The sequence below is a fragment of the Cyprinus carpio genome, chromosome B15, assembly GCF_018340385.1.
Source record: "Cyprinus carpio isolate SPL01 chromosome B15, ASM1834038v1, whole genome shotgun sequence".
NCBI lineage: Eukaryota > Metazoa > Chordata > Actinopteri > Cypriniformes > Cyprinidae > Cyprinus > Cyprinus carpio.
The window spans coordinates 4,376,444-4,394,800 of NC_056611.1; the positions used below are offsets into that span (position 1 = coordinate 4,376,444).

General features: G+C 42.4%; 1 protein-coding gene and 1 pseudogene across 2 annotated transcripts in view; one reads left to right on the top strand and one right to left on the bottom strand.

The window, feature by feature from the left end:
* The window catches only part of ift80 (intraflagellar transport 80 homolog (Chlamydomonas)), a 33,952-nt gene extending 32,384 nt beyond the window's left edge, over window positions 1-1,568 (bottom strand). The window contains exons 1-3 of one of the 2 annotated variants that reach the window (XM_042738955.1): window positions 1,302-1,568; window positions 1,159-1,216; window positions 173-394 (exon numbers count right to left, since the gene is read on the bottom strand). In XM_042738955.1, coding sequence (XP_042594889.1) covers window positions 173-394; window positions 1,159-1,195 — 259 coding nt within the window. In that variant the 5' untranslated portion in view covers window positions 1,196-1,216; window positions 1,302-1,568. Of the gene's footprint in view, window positions 1-172; window positions 395-1,158 lie in introns of both variants that reach the window. The other variant, XM_042738954.1, reaches the window with a different exon arrangement.
* Window positions 1,569-1,923: 355 nt separating this feature from the next.
* LOC122139747 lies at window positions 1,924-16,084 on the top strand (annotated as a pseudogene).
* The last annotated feature ends 2,273 nt before the right edge of the window (window positions 16,085-18,357 follow it).

An 18,357-nucleotide genomic window follows, 5' to 3' on the forward strand; every position in this document is an offset into this window, starting at 1 on the left:
ACATAGAAAACTGTTATATTGAATAATAAAAATATTTCACAATATTACTGCTTGTGCTGTATTTTGGATCAAATAAAAGCAGGCTTGATGAACAGAAGAGACTTCTTTTAAAAAACATTAAAAATCTTGCTGTTCTCAAACTTTGCACTGGTGGTGTGTATCAGGTCTGTACCATCAGTGCTGGTGAGGGCGAAGCTCTCGGCCCCGGCCTGCTTCTTGCCGCTCAGGCTCTTGGGGAGCCAGTGCAGGTCGAGGGGGTAGATCTGGTCCTGGAGCCTGACGAGGACGCTGCTGTCGTTGGTGAGCAGGTTCCAGCGGAGAATCTGGTGGTCGTCGCTGCAGGAGTACAGCTCATCAGCGCTGGTCCATCCCACGCAGCTCACCAGCTCTCTGTGTGCCCAGGGGTCAAGGGTCAACAAACAAACGTTTCGTTGCTAAATGACGTTGTGATGTCACTGCATGAGGACATCATGACGTAATCACGATGCAGTATTGTGTCAGATCTCAGCAATATATTTATTTTTAATTTATATTTGTTCTTAAAATAATTTAAATGCATAATATATTTGCTAAATAACTATTTTTAAACACACTGAATAATTGAAAAGTACACATTTTTGAACGATTACAATTTAAGTTTTTTTTTTTTTTTTTTACATTTACATTTAGACATTTATCCAAAGCGACATACAAATGAGGACAACAGAAGCAATCAAAACTAACAAAAGAGCGATGATATATAAGTGCAAATCACAAGTCTTGGTTAGCAAGCACACGTAGCAACACACACACACAAAAGTTTTTTATGTTTTAAAAATGTTTCTCCTTTGTTGTGCAGTGTTAATGGAACATTTAATTTGATCATTTAGCAGATCTTCATCACTGATGATGATGATGGCCATGAACTTTGGTTCTTTTATGACTTTATGAAGGGTCTTGAGTCAGCTTCACACAGAAAACAGTGCTAATATGTGTTAGCATGTATCCCGTGGCTTTTTAATAATAAATACATTTATTTCTGTGTCTAAAACGACGCGTGTGTTCCAGTCATCATCATCTCAGAAGATCCGTGGTGTAATCAGTGCTGTACACACACACACACACACACACAGTGTACACTCGGGGTGTATCTTGACACTCTGAGGATGTAAAGGATATGTTTGGGCTCCTTCAGCAGAGATGTTTTCAGCCGCATCCTTCAGCGTCCCTCCTGTGCCTGTGATGCGATATTTACCTGTTTTTAAGGAGAAATGTTCCTCTGAAATGCTCGATCAGAGATATCGCAGCAGACACATGTTTACCTGACCGAACGCGCCGTTGCCACGGAAACGCGTTAGCATCCGCAGCGCTAGCCAGCTAATTCTGACGAACGCGCTTTGAATGCACGATATAATCTGGATTCCGACTATCCTGATGACGAACACTTCTGAGTAAACGCTAGTCGTTTACACTATTATGTCTCAGTCTCCTTCTTGTTTGTTATCTGACTGTTTGCTTTCTTTACAGTAAGTACACACTAGAGAGTGAACTGATTAGACAACTGCGCCCCACATCTCGCGAGATGAAGGTCGTTCAAAACTACAGCCATACTTCTCGCGAGATGTTCTGAGCTCATTCTAGATAAAAAAAATATTGTATATCTAATCGCTGTATTTATTCTTAATATTTTCAAATGTTGATGTATTTCTCACAGATTTACTAAAGTACTCATCGACTTAAAAAAGTCATTTTTTTGAAAGTTTTTTTTTTTTGTTAACGGTTTCTACTTTGTTAACGGGTTGACTTGTTTTTCTTTAGCTACTTAAATCATGCTGTGTTTTTTTATATAAATACAATGCTTTTGAAATTCATTTTGAACATGTTCAGTGTGCCTTTTGTCACTAAAAAAAAAATAAAAATAAAACTGTCCGGTCACGTGACGCGCGGAGGGCGGCTGTGTTCCCATGAAGCACTGCGCGGCTACAACGGACTCGGGTTCGTTCTCTGAGTTTACGCGCCATTTTCGAGTGTGTTCTGCTGAGGGGAGTATAGAGCGCAGGATTACTCCAGTGTTACTCTCCTAACGCGCAGTATATCGGATCCGGAGTACACCTCGGAGTAACATCGAGAGCGAGGGAAACCAGCCGAATCAAGGTGATTGTTCGTGAAGCGGCAGCGCCTCAGATCGCACGCGCCCGTCCGTTTATTAACGTTAATGAATGCGTTAAATAATTAACAGTCACACCGGGCCTTCAGACACGACGACATATGTCCGTAACGTGAACTAGTTTGAGCCGATTTGTGTCCGAGGACAGATCGCAAACACATCGCTGTCGTGTCGCTTATAAAGCTGTCAGTAGATTCGCGTTATTGTTGTATCGGGAAACCCGACTTCAACATGGACCGAGTCTTGAAACAAGATACAACAATAACGCGAATCTACTGACAGCTGTTAGTGTTTTCCACAGTGTCACAGTCTAAAAGTCGCGTCGCGTGCTCGCTTCGTCGTGTTGTTGTCAGCTGTGTGTGTTCCTTTGTGTGAGCGGTGAAACCCCGACACACACACACACACACACACACACACTGTATTATCACGAGAAGCGACGAAGTTTTCAGCACTGATGTGTTGTGCGTGTGTCCCTCATCAGTGCACACTAACCCGGTCTGATGCGCTTTGTTTCAGCTGCTGTCAGTCATGCCTGCGAAACCCAAGAGCTCTACTGCCGCGAGGAGAGCAGCGGAGTCCGACGAGGAGCAGAGCGCCGCCCGCAGACCCCCGAGCGCCGCCGCGCAGCACGGTGAGACTCTTCACGGTCACGGAGAAGCTTCCAGAGCCGTTACTAAATATTGTGAAAATCATCTTTAAAGTTGTTCAAATGAAGTTCTTAGCAATGCATATTACTAATCAAAAATTAAGTTTTGATATATTTACAGTAGGAAATTTACTAAATATCTTCATGGAACATGATCTTTACTTAATATCCTAATGATTTTTGGCATAAAAGAGAAATGTATAATTGTGACCCATACAATGTATTGTTGTCTATTGCTACAAATATACCTGTGCTACTTATAACTGCTTCTGTGCTGCAGGGACATGTGTGCATAAGTGTATTTCAAGATAGCTGGTTCCACCACAGTATTCAGTAAAAAAAAAATGATTGTGTGCTTTTTTTTTTTTATAAAAATGCTTTTTTTTTTAATTATGGCCAAAAGGTGTGAGAAAACTCTCTAGCAGAAACCAAAAAATAAAATTTTAGAAAATGTAGGATTCTGAAAAAAATTCAGATTTGCAAGACACGAGCCCCGAGTTTATATCTTGGGTTGAAAAAAGCCAAATTGCTAGAGAAAGTCACAGTAACCTTTTCTTCTTCATCTCATGCGATGATAATCCATCTGGATATTTAACGGCTGTAATGTGGTTGAGACTCTTCTGCTGTAAAGAAAGTCATATGGTGAAGTGTTTAGAATTTAAAACCCCTAAGTGATGTTCACAAGTCATTCTCGTAGTTTTAACAGAAACACAGCTGTGTTAGAAAACCTGTCCAGATGCAGGTTTTTACATCAGAAGTGATATTCAGTTAATGACAGGACGTGTCTGAGGTGAGGTGACTGCAGCAGCGCTCGCTCTGGCCTCAAACACAAGCTGATATCATGTTTGCACGGTTTAGTCAGGTGTTTGATGAGATGACGTGTGTGAGCGTGACTGCGTCTGTCTCTGTAGATGTGTCTCCGGGCGAGTCTGCTGAGGAGCTGGATAACCGCAGTCTGGAGGAGATCCTGGCCAGCATCCCTCCTCCGCCGCCCCCCGCCATGAGCTCCGAGCCCGGGGCCCCGCGCCTCATGATCACACACATCCTCAACAGAAACTTCAAGTCCTACGCCGGAGAGCAGATTCTGGGCCCCTTCCACAAGGTACCCTTCTGCTTCAGATCAGGTTCTGATGCACTTCAGCTCCGTGTCTTTGACTCAGCTGTGTGTTGTTTTGTTTTTGTGTTTTGTGTAAGTACTTCAAATGAAACTCAATACAGTGTTGTTAGCATCATTAGTAAGCTATTACTATACTATTAGTATCATTTACATACTATTACAGTTTTTGATAATATTTTATTTAGTTTATTTTAGTAAACAGTTTTCATGTGTTAAAACACTTGTGGAGAGATGTTGTTTGCTGATACTGGGACAGTAGTGTGTGAAAGTGTACCCTCAAATGAGTTAATACTGTTTTCAAGACGTTGTGTTTACACCTTTCTGTCTCAGCGTTTTTCCTGCATCATCGGTCCAAACGGCAGTGGCAAGTCCAACGTGATCGACTCCATGCTGTTCGTGTTTGGATACAGAGCTCAGAAGATTCGCTCCAAGAAGCTGTCGGTTCTGATCCACAGTTCTGACGCTCATCCGGACGTCCAGAGCTGCACTGTGGAGGTGCACTTCCAGAAGATCGTGGACAAGGTGAGCCAGCCTAGTGACGGAGAGCACACATCGACAGATTCAGCTCTCTCCACTGTGAATTCAGATTCATTTTGAAGTCATATGATCATTTCACTTTTAATTGGCAGTACAAATTATATCTACACTGTCAGCATTATACTACTACTTTATACATTTTTATTTTATTTCCGCATAAAAATCACACTTTCAGGGCCTTAAACTTGGAAATTCATTTCTGAAATCCCGTATCCTCACTTTATTTTTATAAAACATGATTGTCAGCTAAATGATTGTGTGTTCACTGTATTTGTACGCTACATAGTTGAAGCAGTTTGATGAAGAAGAGTGCTTTACGAATGCTCTAAAACCAAAGCTGACCCGATACATGATGCTGCTTATCAAAGTTTTGTCTGCTCAATCATATGTACATTATTAGAGTAGGGTTGTGTATCGATGATACTCCGAGATATCACCTGTGGCTGATGCCTCTGACGATAGCAAGACGATAATAATAATTATTATCAGGCTAGTAATAAAATCTAATTAATATTAGGACCTATTTGTTCTATCATATTTCTTTTTTACACATTTTTAGTGTTGTTGTTATAGTTTGTTACACGGCGTAAGAAAGTTTGATTCCAGACTTGCATTGAGTTTGTTCATCTACTCCTTCGACCTGCAGGTATATAGTGAATAAATGCTTGCAGGAAGGAGTAAAATTATGCACAATACCCCAAATACTGTGCTGAATACTGTGTAGCATACTTGAATTGAGGGACTGCTCTGCATATTTGTACTTTACAAAATCTGTTTGTCACGTTGGTAGTTCGGTGAGTGTTTCAGACCCCTGAAGTGTTCCTGTCGCTGTTGTCCAGTGCTGAAGTGTGTCCTCTGTGTGTTCAGGAAGGAGACGACTACGATGTGATTCCCAACAGCGCTTTCTTTGTGTCGAGAACTGCTGCCAAAGATAATTCCTCCTCCTATCACATCAATGGCAAGAAAGCCACGTTCAAAGATGTGGGCACACTGCTGCGCAGCCACGGCATCGACCTGGACCACAACCGCTTCCTCATCCTGCAGGTAATCATGCAGCGCTGCATGCTCTCATCACTGCTGTTGGCCTCTCTGTTTTCTGGAGAGTCGTGAACGGGTTAAACCAGGCTAAACCACCTTAGACCGCTATAGCAGCGCGTCATGGTTTTCAACACGAGGGAAGGTGCAGACCATCATGTGCTGCTCTAGAGTTTTAAGGGACTCTCAAATGCTAAACCTGACAATTGCACAAAGCTTGTAAACACGGACTGTCCAAAAAGGTCAGAGGTCAACATCTGTCCACTCTACCTCCCTCGCTTTAGCAGCACGTAAATATTGGTGTGTTAAAGTCAAGGCCAGCCCCAATATTGTGTGTGCTGCTTCAGTGAGGCAGGAGCCAGCCTCCGTTATTCACTGAGAGGACTGCTGTCATCTAGGGCCATGTTTGGACTCTCTGTGCACTCTTGTTCAGTTTATCACTGCAGCTAGGGGTGTGACGAGACTTAGACTTAGACTTTAGACCTTTTTTGTTTTTTAAAGAAATCCTCTGAAATGTATAGGGAAAAATAGTCTTTTATTCAACTAAAAAATGTAGGTGCATTTTGAAATCAGCTTGTGCTTTATGAAATTAAACTTCTATTTTAATGAATTATGTGCAGCAATAAAAAACATGTAAACTAGAGCTGCACGATTCTGGATAAATTGAGAATCATGTTTAGATATATATATATATATATATATATATATATATATATATATATATATATATATATATATATATTATAAAATATATATATATATATATGTATAATAAAATTGGAGATCAAGATTCTGAAGGGAAAAAAAAAAGATTAGAAAATTAAACAAAATAATTTACTGGTGGTTCTGACATTGTTCATTGCATAAGTCTTTAAAAAAATTCATTTGAACAAGAAAAAAAAAAGAAAAAAAAAATGAAATGAAATCACAATTAGAATCTCCTAAATGAATGATTCAATGACAGATAGATTTTTTTAAAGGGGCAGCTGTCGTCACCTCCTGGAGGAAGAGTATACCTGTTATAATACATACATGCATTAAGATGCTTTCACTTTGATCGCTACTGTAGAGAAGAAGTGTTATACCCAAAATATAAACTTTTATCCCAGTACTTCTGTTATTTGAATGTCTGTAACACAGAAATAATGGTGTGTGATTGAAAAGACTGTTTCTGGATCAGCAGTAATTGTTGATTAACACGCTCCACTGACACTCGCGATGTGAAACAGTCCTAATAGACATCGCTGAATCGTTGTCATACAGGAATGAGATCACGTGGATGTTTGAATCAAGATCGCGATCTTTAAACGATTAATTGTGCAGCTCTGAAGTAAACTGCTAATTGTTTTGCGAGGATATCGTCACGTTCTTGCGAGACCAGTCAGAGCCAAACCTCTACATTGAGAGTAAATCACTCACAAATGCGACTAAATCTTGACTCTGGGTGACTAATATCGTACATCCCTAGTATTTTTGCATTACTCCATGTTTGATTGCTTTTGCAACAGAATAGCAGAGTCTTTTGCAGGTGGCATATAGTGACTGTAACGTCTCACAGCTCGGGCTTGATTAAATGTGTGTGGAGATGAGGTGCGTCAGACTGCTGTTGTGTGGTGTGATTGTCAGGGCGAGGTGGAGCAGATTGCCATGATGAAGCCCAAAGGACAGACGGAGCACGATGAGGGCATGCTGGAGTACCTGGAGGACATCATCGGCTCCTGCCGTCTCAAAGAGCCCATCAGTATCCTGTGCCGGCGGGTGGAGCTCCTGAACGAGCAGCGCGGAGAGAAGGTACAACTATACCGACTGAACATGTGATCGTACGCAGCAGAAACATTCATGAGCCGTAGTGAATTCAGTTCAAGCAACCACAAAATACAACATAGAACTTTTATTAACAGAACAAATAAAAATACACCATGCTATGTGCCTAATATAAAATAACAAATGACTTACACAACGCTTAGGTATACATAATTTAAGATAAGTAATGATTTTGGAAACGATTAGGTGTGCAAATGTGGACTATGTTTTTTACATTGTGGAACCAAATAAATGAGAAATGTAGCCATACTTGATGTTAAAAAATAAAAAAAATACACCGTTTAAAAATAAATAAAAATCACTGTGGAACCAAATAAATATGAAATAAATGTTTAAAAAAAACTTCCAGTATCTCCTTAGATAAATTATAGAAGTCAAGTCTTTTCAAAATCCAAAATATTTTTAAAACAGGAGCTTTTGCATGTTGTTTTGAAACTCTCGTCTGTCTCGCCTCACTCTTGTCAGCTTCTCCTCTCGTGATAAATGAAATCTGAACTGTGATGTGACTGTTGCATTGAGCAGCCACGCTCCGTTTTTAATTGTAGTGTCTGTTCTCTAACTGAACTAAAAGATTTTTATTACTATATAAAAAATCGAAACCTTTAAATCTCGATTTCCTCAGAATATTTGATTGATTCTGGATTTTTTACGATTGACTAGTCGACTTAAGAATGTCACTACAACATGATTCAAGTAACTTTTTTCTTCATTAATCCTCTTGTTAAAGGAAAATCCTGTTCAAGTGCAGCACACATGAAGTTGTCAACATGATGAAATGTTAAATCACTTCTTAAATATCACGTGCAGAAAATCTGTGCATGAACTACATCTTGTACAAACTTGTCTTATACACATTGTGTTCAGAAATAATAAAAGAAAAATGCTTCAACAAATCTCAAATGTTAAGGTAATTCAAAACTTACAGTATAACACAAGTAGACTATTAACTATAAATGTGTAAAAACAATGAACAGCAGCTCAGTCTGTCATCATGAAGCAAACGTAATATCAGACATAAGCACCTTTCACACTGCGATTCCGGCAAATACACGGGTAATGTGTCCCAGCATTTGTTCCCGGGTCGCTAGATTTTGCACTTTCACACTGCCAGTGATTATCCGGAATATGTGCGTGCGTTCACACACAACCTGTAAAGGTCCCGTAAAGACACGTGATATCAGGGTGTGACGTGTAATGTACGAGTCGAAAACATTAGGCACGTTAACTTTCACTTAAGCTGGTGAACGATCTCAGCTTCAGCGCGGATAGTGAGGAACTAACTGATCTCTCTGCTTCGTTACAGTTTGCACATATTTTTTCATTGCGAACGTTGATCTGCCTTCAAAACATGCTAAAAGAGTCGCGCGATAACGCGCGTCATCACCACGACACGGCATTAGTTCTGGCTTTTGTTCAGACAGCGCTCGTTCCGGGACTGAACCCAGCAATGTTACTAGGTCCCCGACCCGGGTTCAATCCCGGAATCAATCCCGGGACGTGTTTGCTTTCACACAGAAGTCGATCCGGCAATGTTCCGGCAATTTGCCGGGTCCGACGTGCAGTGTGAAAGGGGCTATACAGTAGTAGTTACAGGTCTTTTATTCAGTTGTGCTGCTTTTCTGTTGTTTTCTATGCAATCATGGACGTGTTTGACCTGCGCTAGTAGTTTCATGTATTTTATTCAGTTTTCTAAGAACATGCCACTCAAGTTAAAAGAAGTTCACCCCCATCTTCTTGCATGTTTTTCCTCTTCCACTGCACGCGTCGCATCAGTTTGTCAACACAAGCACATGGTGTGTGTGGCACCTCGAGTTTTTTTGTGTTGATAATAGGATTGTTTTTTTTATACTTTTAGATATAAGTGCTTTATTTTAATTTGGTTGATATGTTGTTTAGTTATGTTTTTGTTTGATTCTTTATTGAGTGGAGAGGCTGGTGAGATTGAACCCTGGGTTCCTCTGTGCTGAGACTGGACCTCACTAATGCCTCTGCTCACATGACGATCATCATATAAGAGAGATCAGAACCTCATGTTGATTTACAGCAGCCATTCTGACCAGAAGTGTTCATATCTAATCACCCGGCAGGTAAACGGTGATATGGCTGTGGCTCGTGAAGCGCGTCAGTTGTAGTATGTGTGTGTGTGTGCAGCTGAATCGACGTGAAGCTGGTGGAGAAGGAGAAGAGCGCTCTGGAGGGAGAGAAGAATAAAGCCGTGGAGTTCCTCAGCTTGGAGAACGACGTCTTTAAGAAGAGGAACCTGCTCTGTCAGTTCTACGTGACACGGCTAAGAGACGCACACACTCCTGTGAACAACTCTGATTGACCTCGCTTCAGTTCAGAGCGTACTACAAACACAATGAGCTCTCAGTAATGGCATTGTGCTGTGAGATGTGCAGGGTTTGGTTATTCAGCGTGACGTGTTGTGTTTCTGCAGGCATGATCTACAGAAGCGTGTGTCGGCCAGAGAAGCTGAGAAACAGCAGATTCAGGAGGACACGAAGGGACCTGAGTGACCAAAAGCAGCCAGCGACAGACAGACAAGAAAATGAAGAGCAAGAACGAGGAGCTGAAGGGCGTGGAGAAGTGAGAGACCTTTCATCCCTCTAGAAACACATCTGCTGCTCGGACACTGGTGTTTGATGGCTGTATAGTTGAGGGGTGTTGTGCTTGTTTTTCCTCGAAAGGAAACTGACCAAGCTGACCAAGTTCATAGAGAGCCAGAAGGAGAAGTTTACCCAGCTGGACCTGCAGGGGACGTGGAGGTGCGCGAGAAACTCAAACACACCAAGAGCAAAGCCAAGAAACAGCAGAAGCAGCTTCAGAAGGACAAGGAGAAGGTGAGGCGTCCCGGTCTGAGCAGATGAGCAGCTGGACGCTGAGACTTCATGAGCGCTTGTGTTCTGTGCAGCTGGAGGAGGTGAGGAGCGTTCCTGCGAGCAGCGAGAAGATCATCGCGGAGGCGCGTCTGCTCAGAAGGAGGAGCTGGAGAAGAAGAAGCTGGTGGAGGAGCGGAAGCTGGCGCAGGTGATGGAGAGCCTGAAGGAGGAGACCAGCGGGCCTGCAGGAAGATAAAGAGGTGAGAGAGTCGTGGTAGAAAGTTCAGAGATGCTCCTAAAGTAGCTCAGTTTAAACGATTGTATGAATCGCCCTTACTGTGAAAAAATAAATGCATGTACATTCGCAACACTGGGCATCCCCAGCGAATTTCTGTGAGGTGTAGCTGCTGCTCAGTGTTTGCCTCGTGGTGTTCCTGCAGAAGAGAGAGCAGGAGCTGCTGGAGCTGAGTAAGACGGTGAACCAGACGCGCTCACGGATGGACGTGGCTCAGTCCGAGCTGGATAATCTACCTGAGTCAGCACAACACGGCTTGTGAGCCAGCTCAAACCAGGCCAAAGACGCTCTGCAGGAGACTGTGGACACGCTGAGAGAGAGGAGAGCCGCCATCAAAGACCTCAACGCCAGGATACCCCCGAGTGAGGAGCACAGCTCAAGAAGGTCTGTGTGAAGACCCCGCTCGCCCAGGACCACCCATTCTGTGCTGGTGTGGTTTTAAACCAGCTTTTCTTCTGCTCATCAAAAACTTCATTAATTTGGTCATAAAATAATTGTAATTTGTGAAAATAGTTACAATTTCAAACAGCTGTGTTCTCTGTGAGTATCTGTTAAAGTGTAATGTTATTTCTGTGATGCGCAGCTGTATTTTCAGCATCATTACTCCAGGCTTCAGTGTCACATGATCTTCAGAAATCATTCTAATATGATGATTTATTATCAGTGCTGGAAAGGGTTACGTCTGCTTAATATTTTTGGGGGCCTGTGATACTTTTTTCAGGATTCTTTTAAATGTCAGAAATTTTGTTTCCAAAATACACTACTATTCAAAAGTTTTGGGGTCAGTTAATTTTTTTTTTTAATTTACATTTAGTGAAAGCACATACCAGCAAGGTGATGAAAGTGATAGATTTACATTGCTAGAAAAGATTCTATTTTGTATAAACTCTTCTTTTTAACTTTATTCATCAATGAATAAAGTATCACAGGTTCCAAAAAATATTAAGCAGCAGAACAGTTTGAACACTGATATATTGATATACAAATCAGCATATTAGAATGATTTCTGAAGGAGCATGAAACCAATACTAGAAAGTGTGATAATATTTCACAATATTTTTTTTATTTATTTATTTATTTTATTTTTTGTTGGTGTTTGTATTTTTGATCTAATTAAATACAGCTTTGATGAGCAGAAGAGACTCCATTAAAAAACATTGAAGATCTTGCTGACTCCAGACTTTTGAAGGGCGTTGTTTGGTTATCAGATTTGTGTAAAATGCTTGGCGGAGCGCTAGAGAAACCCAGCTGGTGTGTGTGTGTCATTGGTTGTGAATGATGTGTGTGTGCTGCAGGACGAGCAGGAGCTGGAGCAGATCTCGGAGCAGGACCAGCAAAAGCGGATGCAGGTGGGAGACATGAGACAGAAGGTGGCTGAGGCCAAAGAGCTCTTTGTCCACCAACCGCAGCCGCAACAAAGTGCTGGACGCCCTCATGCAGCAGAAGCGCTCGGGGAAGATCCCGGGCATCCTGGGACGGCTGGTGCGTCCATCACCTTCACCTCGGCTAGAGAGTCTTTCTGTGCTGTTAAACACGTTCACGGTCCTGTTTACGTTTTCGTTGTCTGAACAGGGAGACCTGGGAGCTGTTGATGAGAAATACGACATCGCCATCTCCTCCTGCTGCGGCTCGCTGGATAATATCTTAGTGGACACCATTGACACAGCGCAGAGGTGCGTCACGTTCCTGAAGACCCAGAACATCGGTGTGGCCACATTCATCGGTCTGGACAAGGTGAGTGATGAGCTGGTGATGAGACGTGATGCTCGTGCCGTGTGTGTCCGGTGCTGACGGTGTGTGCTGCCGCTGCTGTTCAGATGAAGGTGTGGCAGCAGAGCATGGGCTCCATCTCCACTCCGGAGAGCACCCCTCGTCTGTTTGACATGGTGCGTGTGAAGGACGAGAGCGTGCGGCCGGCGTTTCTAACTTCGCTCTCAGGGACACGCTGGTGGCCAGAGACCTGGAGCAGGCCCACGAGGGGTGGCGTTCCAGAAGGACAAGCGCTGGAGGGTGTCACGCTGCAGGGGCAGGTCATCGAGCAGGCCGGTGCGTCACTCACGTCTCTACAGCCCTAGGAAATCAGTCCTTTTTACTCCGTTCAGCTTCAGCTTTTCTGGGTTACGTTTTAATGGTTTTTTAAAATAAATGCATATCTAATTCAAACATTTATTTAAAAAAAAAAATACATTCTAGGGCCATATGAAAAAAAATTAATTCTCCCCAAACTCAGTTTTTCTGGATTATGTCTGAATGGTAAGATTAAATATTAGTAATCAAAAAGGTCTAATGAATTCATGAATCTTATAGCAATTTATGAAAAGTTTCACAAGAATTACAGTTTTAGGGCCCTTTGAAATGTTTGTTCCTGTGTTTTCTTTTGTGTATTGTTTTAAATAATCTGTATATTAATGAATTCGTGTTTCCCTCAGACTTGCACTCTGTGTGGTGGCAGGTATGTGCAAATTCATTCTCTGCCAGCAGGGGGTGCTTTTGGAGCGGGAGAAAGGTTTCCCTGGTAACAGCTGTACACACAGCAGTGCTCCTCTCAACGCTGCTCTATCAGGCATTACATGCACCCATGAAATTAAACTGACATCGAAAGTTTTCTGAAGACTTCAAAATACAGTGATATAAAAACACCCGCGCCGGGTTTAGATTTAGAAAGTGCAGAACTCATGCTTACACAACAACGTCAAAGCCCTTGGGGAAAATCTGTTTTGTGGTGGTCAGTTTTGATATTGTGACGGGCTGCCACAAATAACAATGTATGGGAAACACTGGACTTAATAAAAGTCTAACTGGCTGAATAATTTATTAATTTCTTCAATAATGGGGGGCCTGATGAAATGCTTTTATTTATTTTTTTATTTATTTATTTTTTTTTTGTTCAGCAGTTCTGTGTTGTCTGTTTTTAATATTTTTGGATTTGGTTTAATACAAATTCATGATCCGAAACTATGTTAATTAAATGAAGGCATAAAATATTAATTGTATTATTTTAAAAAATGCAATCAAACCTAAAATGGTTTTATTGTTTTAACAACATTGAGAAGTACATTTTACTGTACTATTAGTAATATTTCTGTTATAATTTCTTCAACTTAAACCAGTCTTTTATTTTGGGCAAGTTTGTAGTGAGAGTTCTGACTGGGTTCTGTGTGTGGTTGTGGCTGTAACATGTGTATGTGTAGACAGTAATGAGCTGGCTCTCACGTTCACCCTCAGGCACTATGACCGGAGGAGGAGAGGACGAGTGATGAAGGGCAGGATGGGCTCCTCGGTGTGCGCTGATGTCTCTCAGGAGCAGGTCAGAGCAGATGATAATTTCAGTGCAGCACAGCAGGACGTGTTTCTGCCCGTACAGCGGCACTTTAAAAAACTGTACTATGTGCAATTAACATTTTTTTAATTTTTTTTTGCAAGACTGCTATGTGACTTTATTTTTCAGTTTGATGCATTATTTGATTATTAAATAACACTTTTCAGTTCCAGTTTTTGACAGAAAAGAAGACTTCATGTTGGTTCTGGTGCATCACGAGCTAAAGATGTGTGTTTGTGCGCAGCTGGATAAGATGGAGAGCGATCTGAACAAGGAGCTGACGCAGCTGCAGGACTGGCAGCAGAGGAAACATCAGCTGGAGGAGAAGGTGCACAGAGCCAGACGTGAGCTGAGAGACATGAAGAATACGCTGGAGAAATACACCGCTACCATCCAGGTGAGACGGCGCAGCTGAACACGAGCGTGAACGAGCGAGCCCTGCCCTCTGCTGACCCTGATGTGTGTTACAGAGCCTGACGGAGCAGGAGCTCCATCTCAAGACTCAGATCAAAGACCTGGAGGCCAAGGTCATCTCCCGCCGCCGCTCCTGATAAAGCCAAGCAGAAGCAGATGGAGAAGAGCCTGGAGCTCTACAGGAAAGGTGTGTTTGTTCATCATCTGTCAATCACTCTCTCAGTCCTGCATGACTTTCTTCTGAAAGCAGAAGGGCGATCTGAGAAACACTGGGGTCTGCTCAACACTTAAATAAGACACTAAAAGCAAAAAAAATGTTTCTTCAGTCTCGTGTGTTGGCCGGTCGAATCTGTGCGGTCTCTTGATGTAGTAAATGGTGTTTGTGTTCATGAAGACTTCGAGGCAGCGTCCACTAAAGCAGGGAAGGTGGAGGCGGAGGTGAAGAGGCTGCACACGCTCATCGTGGACATCAACAGCCATAAGCTGAAGGCCCAGCAGGACAAACTGGACCAGATCACACACCAGCTGGACGAGTGCTCCTCAGCCATCACCAAAGCCCAGGTGGCCATCAAGATTTGCTGGACGGTCAGTGACCACTGAGACTGAGTTTTATTAATATTTGAGACGGTTTTCACATCTGGAAAGAGGTCTGAGTCACACAAATTACACCAACTGGATGAGAAAGTTTGGTGTGAACCCTTCAGATGAATATGAGACGAATGAAAAAGCGCTCTTCCATAAAGAATCTTCTGTAAAGATCTCCTCCATCTCTGTGTGATCCTCTAACTCTAGCACTCTCTATTCTATTATAATCTTAAAAAACTAAACAAAAAATTGTCCCTTTTAGACTTGCACTCTATTCCTTAACTGCTTGTTTAGTTAAAAAAAAAAACTAACACTAGCTTGCTCTATTCTCTTCTTCTATTCTGTCTATTTTCTTTTTTATTATATCAAATGTAATGTAAAGCTTCACTGTCATACTGTATATGCTGCTGCAGGGCTCCGGACTCATTCTTCACGCTGGTGGCTCTTTTGCAATTAACTTTCTCCGTTGGTGGCATGAGCACATGATTAGGTCGCAATTTTTTTTATTTTATTTTTTTCTGCTACATCATGGGATTGATCAATGCATGCTGATGAACTTTCATCATAGTTTATAGTTATATGGAAGTGAAAGTGGTTAACATTCAACCGTTCTTTTTTCATCAGTAGGCCTAGTAATTGTGTTTTTGAATTTTGTGGAAAGGAGAGATCCTCTTTTGCTGTTTTATAAACCGCAGGCTTCGGATGCTTTCACTTTCAAATTTGTGATCCTGTCACTTCTCGTCATTTTTGCATGCACCAAAGCAAAAGATGGATTCAGTGTTATTCTTAATTAAAAGCACAACAACAGTAAAACCGTAAGATTACGAAATGACAAAACTATCTTACACCAACGTTTATTAACAAAAGCATACACCAGGATGTGTCAGGAGCTGAGCTCTGTAGAGGGTTCGTCTCTGACGTGGTGTTGTCCTCTGATGTGTTAGTAATCTGAAGTCTGAAGAAGCCGAGGACAGCGTGTGTCTCAGCTGGAGAAGGAGATGGGGAGAGAATGAGAAGCTGAACGGAGAGAGCTGACGGAGCAGCTGAAGAAGCTGGAGGAGGGAGGCGGGAGAGATCATGCAGTCGGACGTAACCAGCAGGCCGAGGTGCTTCCGGTCTCATCCTCTCTCTCAGACGCTGAACACGTCAGACGCTCGCGCTGATCTCTGAGTGTGTGTGTGTGTGTGTGTGTGTGTGTAGGAAGCGCTGCCGGAGTTTCAGGAGGAGCAGCATCGAGGAGTGCTGCAGGAGATCAAGGCCCTACAGGAGCAGGAGCACGCGCTGCAGAAGGAGTCTCTGAGCGTGCGGCTGAAGGTGAGACCACATCGACACGGAGGCCATCGCTGAGTGCCACAACAATATCAAACACTGGAGAAAGACGGTACTGGAGCACACAGGACACCCTTCCCAATATGGACACAGACACCAGGTACTGACTGTATACTCACAGAGAATTTCGCTGGTGCAGTAATTACAGTTAATGATATATCGTGTGCCTATATGTGTAATCATGTACGCCCAGTATTAAGTGTACTCCCTTCAGTCCTAAAGCCATAATTAACATGGGGAGCTTTAACAGATGTTTTGATTTCTCGCCTGTCGGGATGTGTTTAGTGTGTATTGTTCTGCCCATCTCACAGTTGGGTGTGTGTTTTTAGGCACAGCAGGCTGTCTCTGCACCCCATCGATGGAGCTTCCAGAGAAGACGCTGCCTGCACTGAACCCAGATGCAGCTGGATGAGACATCGGCAATCCAGACCTCATCAAGCAACACGAGATCGCCTGCTGCTGGAGGACCGCTGCTCCAACATGAAGACCCCAACCTGGGGGAGCCCAATCGCAGAGTTCAAGAAGAAGGTACCAGAAGATCCACCCGCGCTGTGGTCAGCTGATGGGATGACCGCGTCAGCACTCTGAATCGGTGGTTTAGTGTGTGTGCAGTTCAGTGGCTTTAAGTCTGCAGTCGGTGGTCGGAGCTCGATGACCTACACCCTACACAGGAGACTCCTTCAATAGAGGCTGCGAAGGACCGGCTCAAGCATAGGCTGCACGAGTTCATGGCTGGATTTCAAACATCATCACCAACAAGGCGAGAAGTTGGGACACTACCCGATGCCACAGCTAGGAGAGACTCCGAGCTGGCATCTGGTTGAATGCACCTGGAGCCCTTCTCACGAGGCATCATGTTCAGGGTGGTGTGTGTGTTTGTGTGATCCGTGCTGCAGTGCCTGCACAGATTTTAACATCTGAACACTTTTAATACAGCACTAGTCGGGCCCATTGAATGTGGAAAACACGGATGGAAATCCACGTGAATCCAGTCCTAAACATGAAATTTAAGGTATAACGCGGAATGTACAGGGAATTTGCGAAGCTTTGATTTGGATGAATAAATCAAAAGTAGACGGGCCGCCCACTAATCAAAACCTTATAGCGAATGGCACTCGTAGGTCCTGTGAATGTTAAAGTCTCCTGATGAAATCAAAATTGAATTTTTTTTTTGAGTGGTTATGGAACATGGATGTTAGTCTTAGGTTTATCTATAATCCAGTGTGCCCAGTAACAGAATAGGCGCAATTAGCATTTTGTAAACGATATGAAGCAGTCATTCTAAGCTTGCAGTTTTGTCGCTTCCACCCAAAATGGATCACGTTTGTTTTTTTTTTTTTTGTTTTTTTTTTGTCACCATCATACTTCGCTTCTCATCAAATCTTCTAAACCACTCACCTGCTCTCTAGAATCGGAAGCGACCCGCCCCCTGCACTTATAAATAGCTGCGGCCGGGCTGGAGGATCGGTCACTTGTTCACGGAGGAATGTAGGGATTTAATGTTCGGGAGCACTTGACACGTTTAGTGCCTTATATAGGGGATACGGGAAGAACGATTCAAACAGTGTAAATATGTTGATTGTTTACGACACATACTGAACGCACGGTGATTTCATAATCACTATACCGGTACCATGAGATGTAAAACATGGATATCTAGCTACGGTCACGTTCATGAGCACTTTTCCATTTCGTGGGACATGGGAAAAAACTATGGTAAAAGACACACAGAAACTCGAACCAGGTTAAAAAGTGTTGTTAACTTGGACATAAATGTTTGTTTTTTGTTTTTTTTTTTGTGTCTTTTTAATTTAATAATTTAAATTAGAGATTGCTTGTTAATATTCAGTTAGAATTTAAACCATTAAAGTTGGTTCTAGGAAATATAAGGGAAACGAAAAGGCAAATGTGGTAATAAAAAAAAAAAGAAAAAAAAAAACGTTGGGGGAAAGAACAGAAAATTTGGTATGTTAACCTTTTTAATACACTGCTGTTAATTTTTTATTTTTTTTTACTTTTCTTGATGTTTTCATGCTTCATAGACTGTTAATTTTATAGTCATCCCATTTTAATTTAAAACTATTCACCCAGAGTCTAGAAAAATGAAATGGAAAAAAAAAAACATGCATTGGGAATAATAGGGCCCTCGACTCGGCTTTGCAGATGATTACAAGAGAAGAACTGTGCATCCTGGCGTATAAACCGGATGACACCGGACGTTTTTTAAGCAAGTCAAAGCAACAGAAGTTCTTAGTGAAGCCCCGTCGAAGGAAAGGACTCAGTAAAGCAGT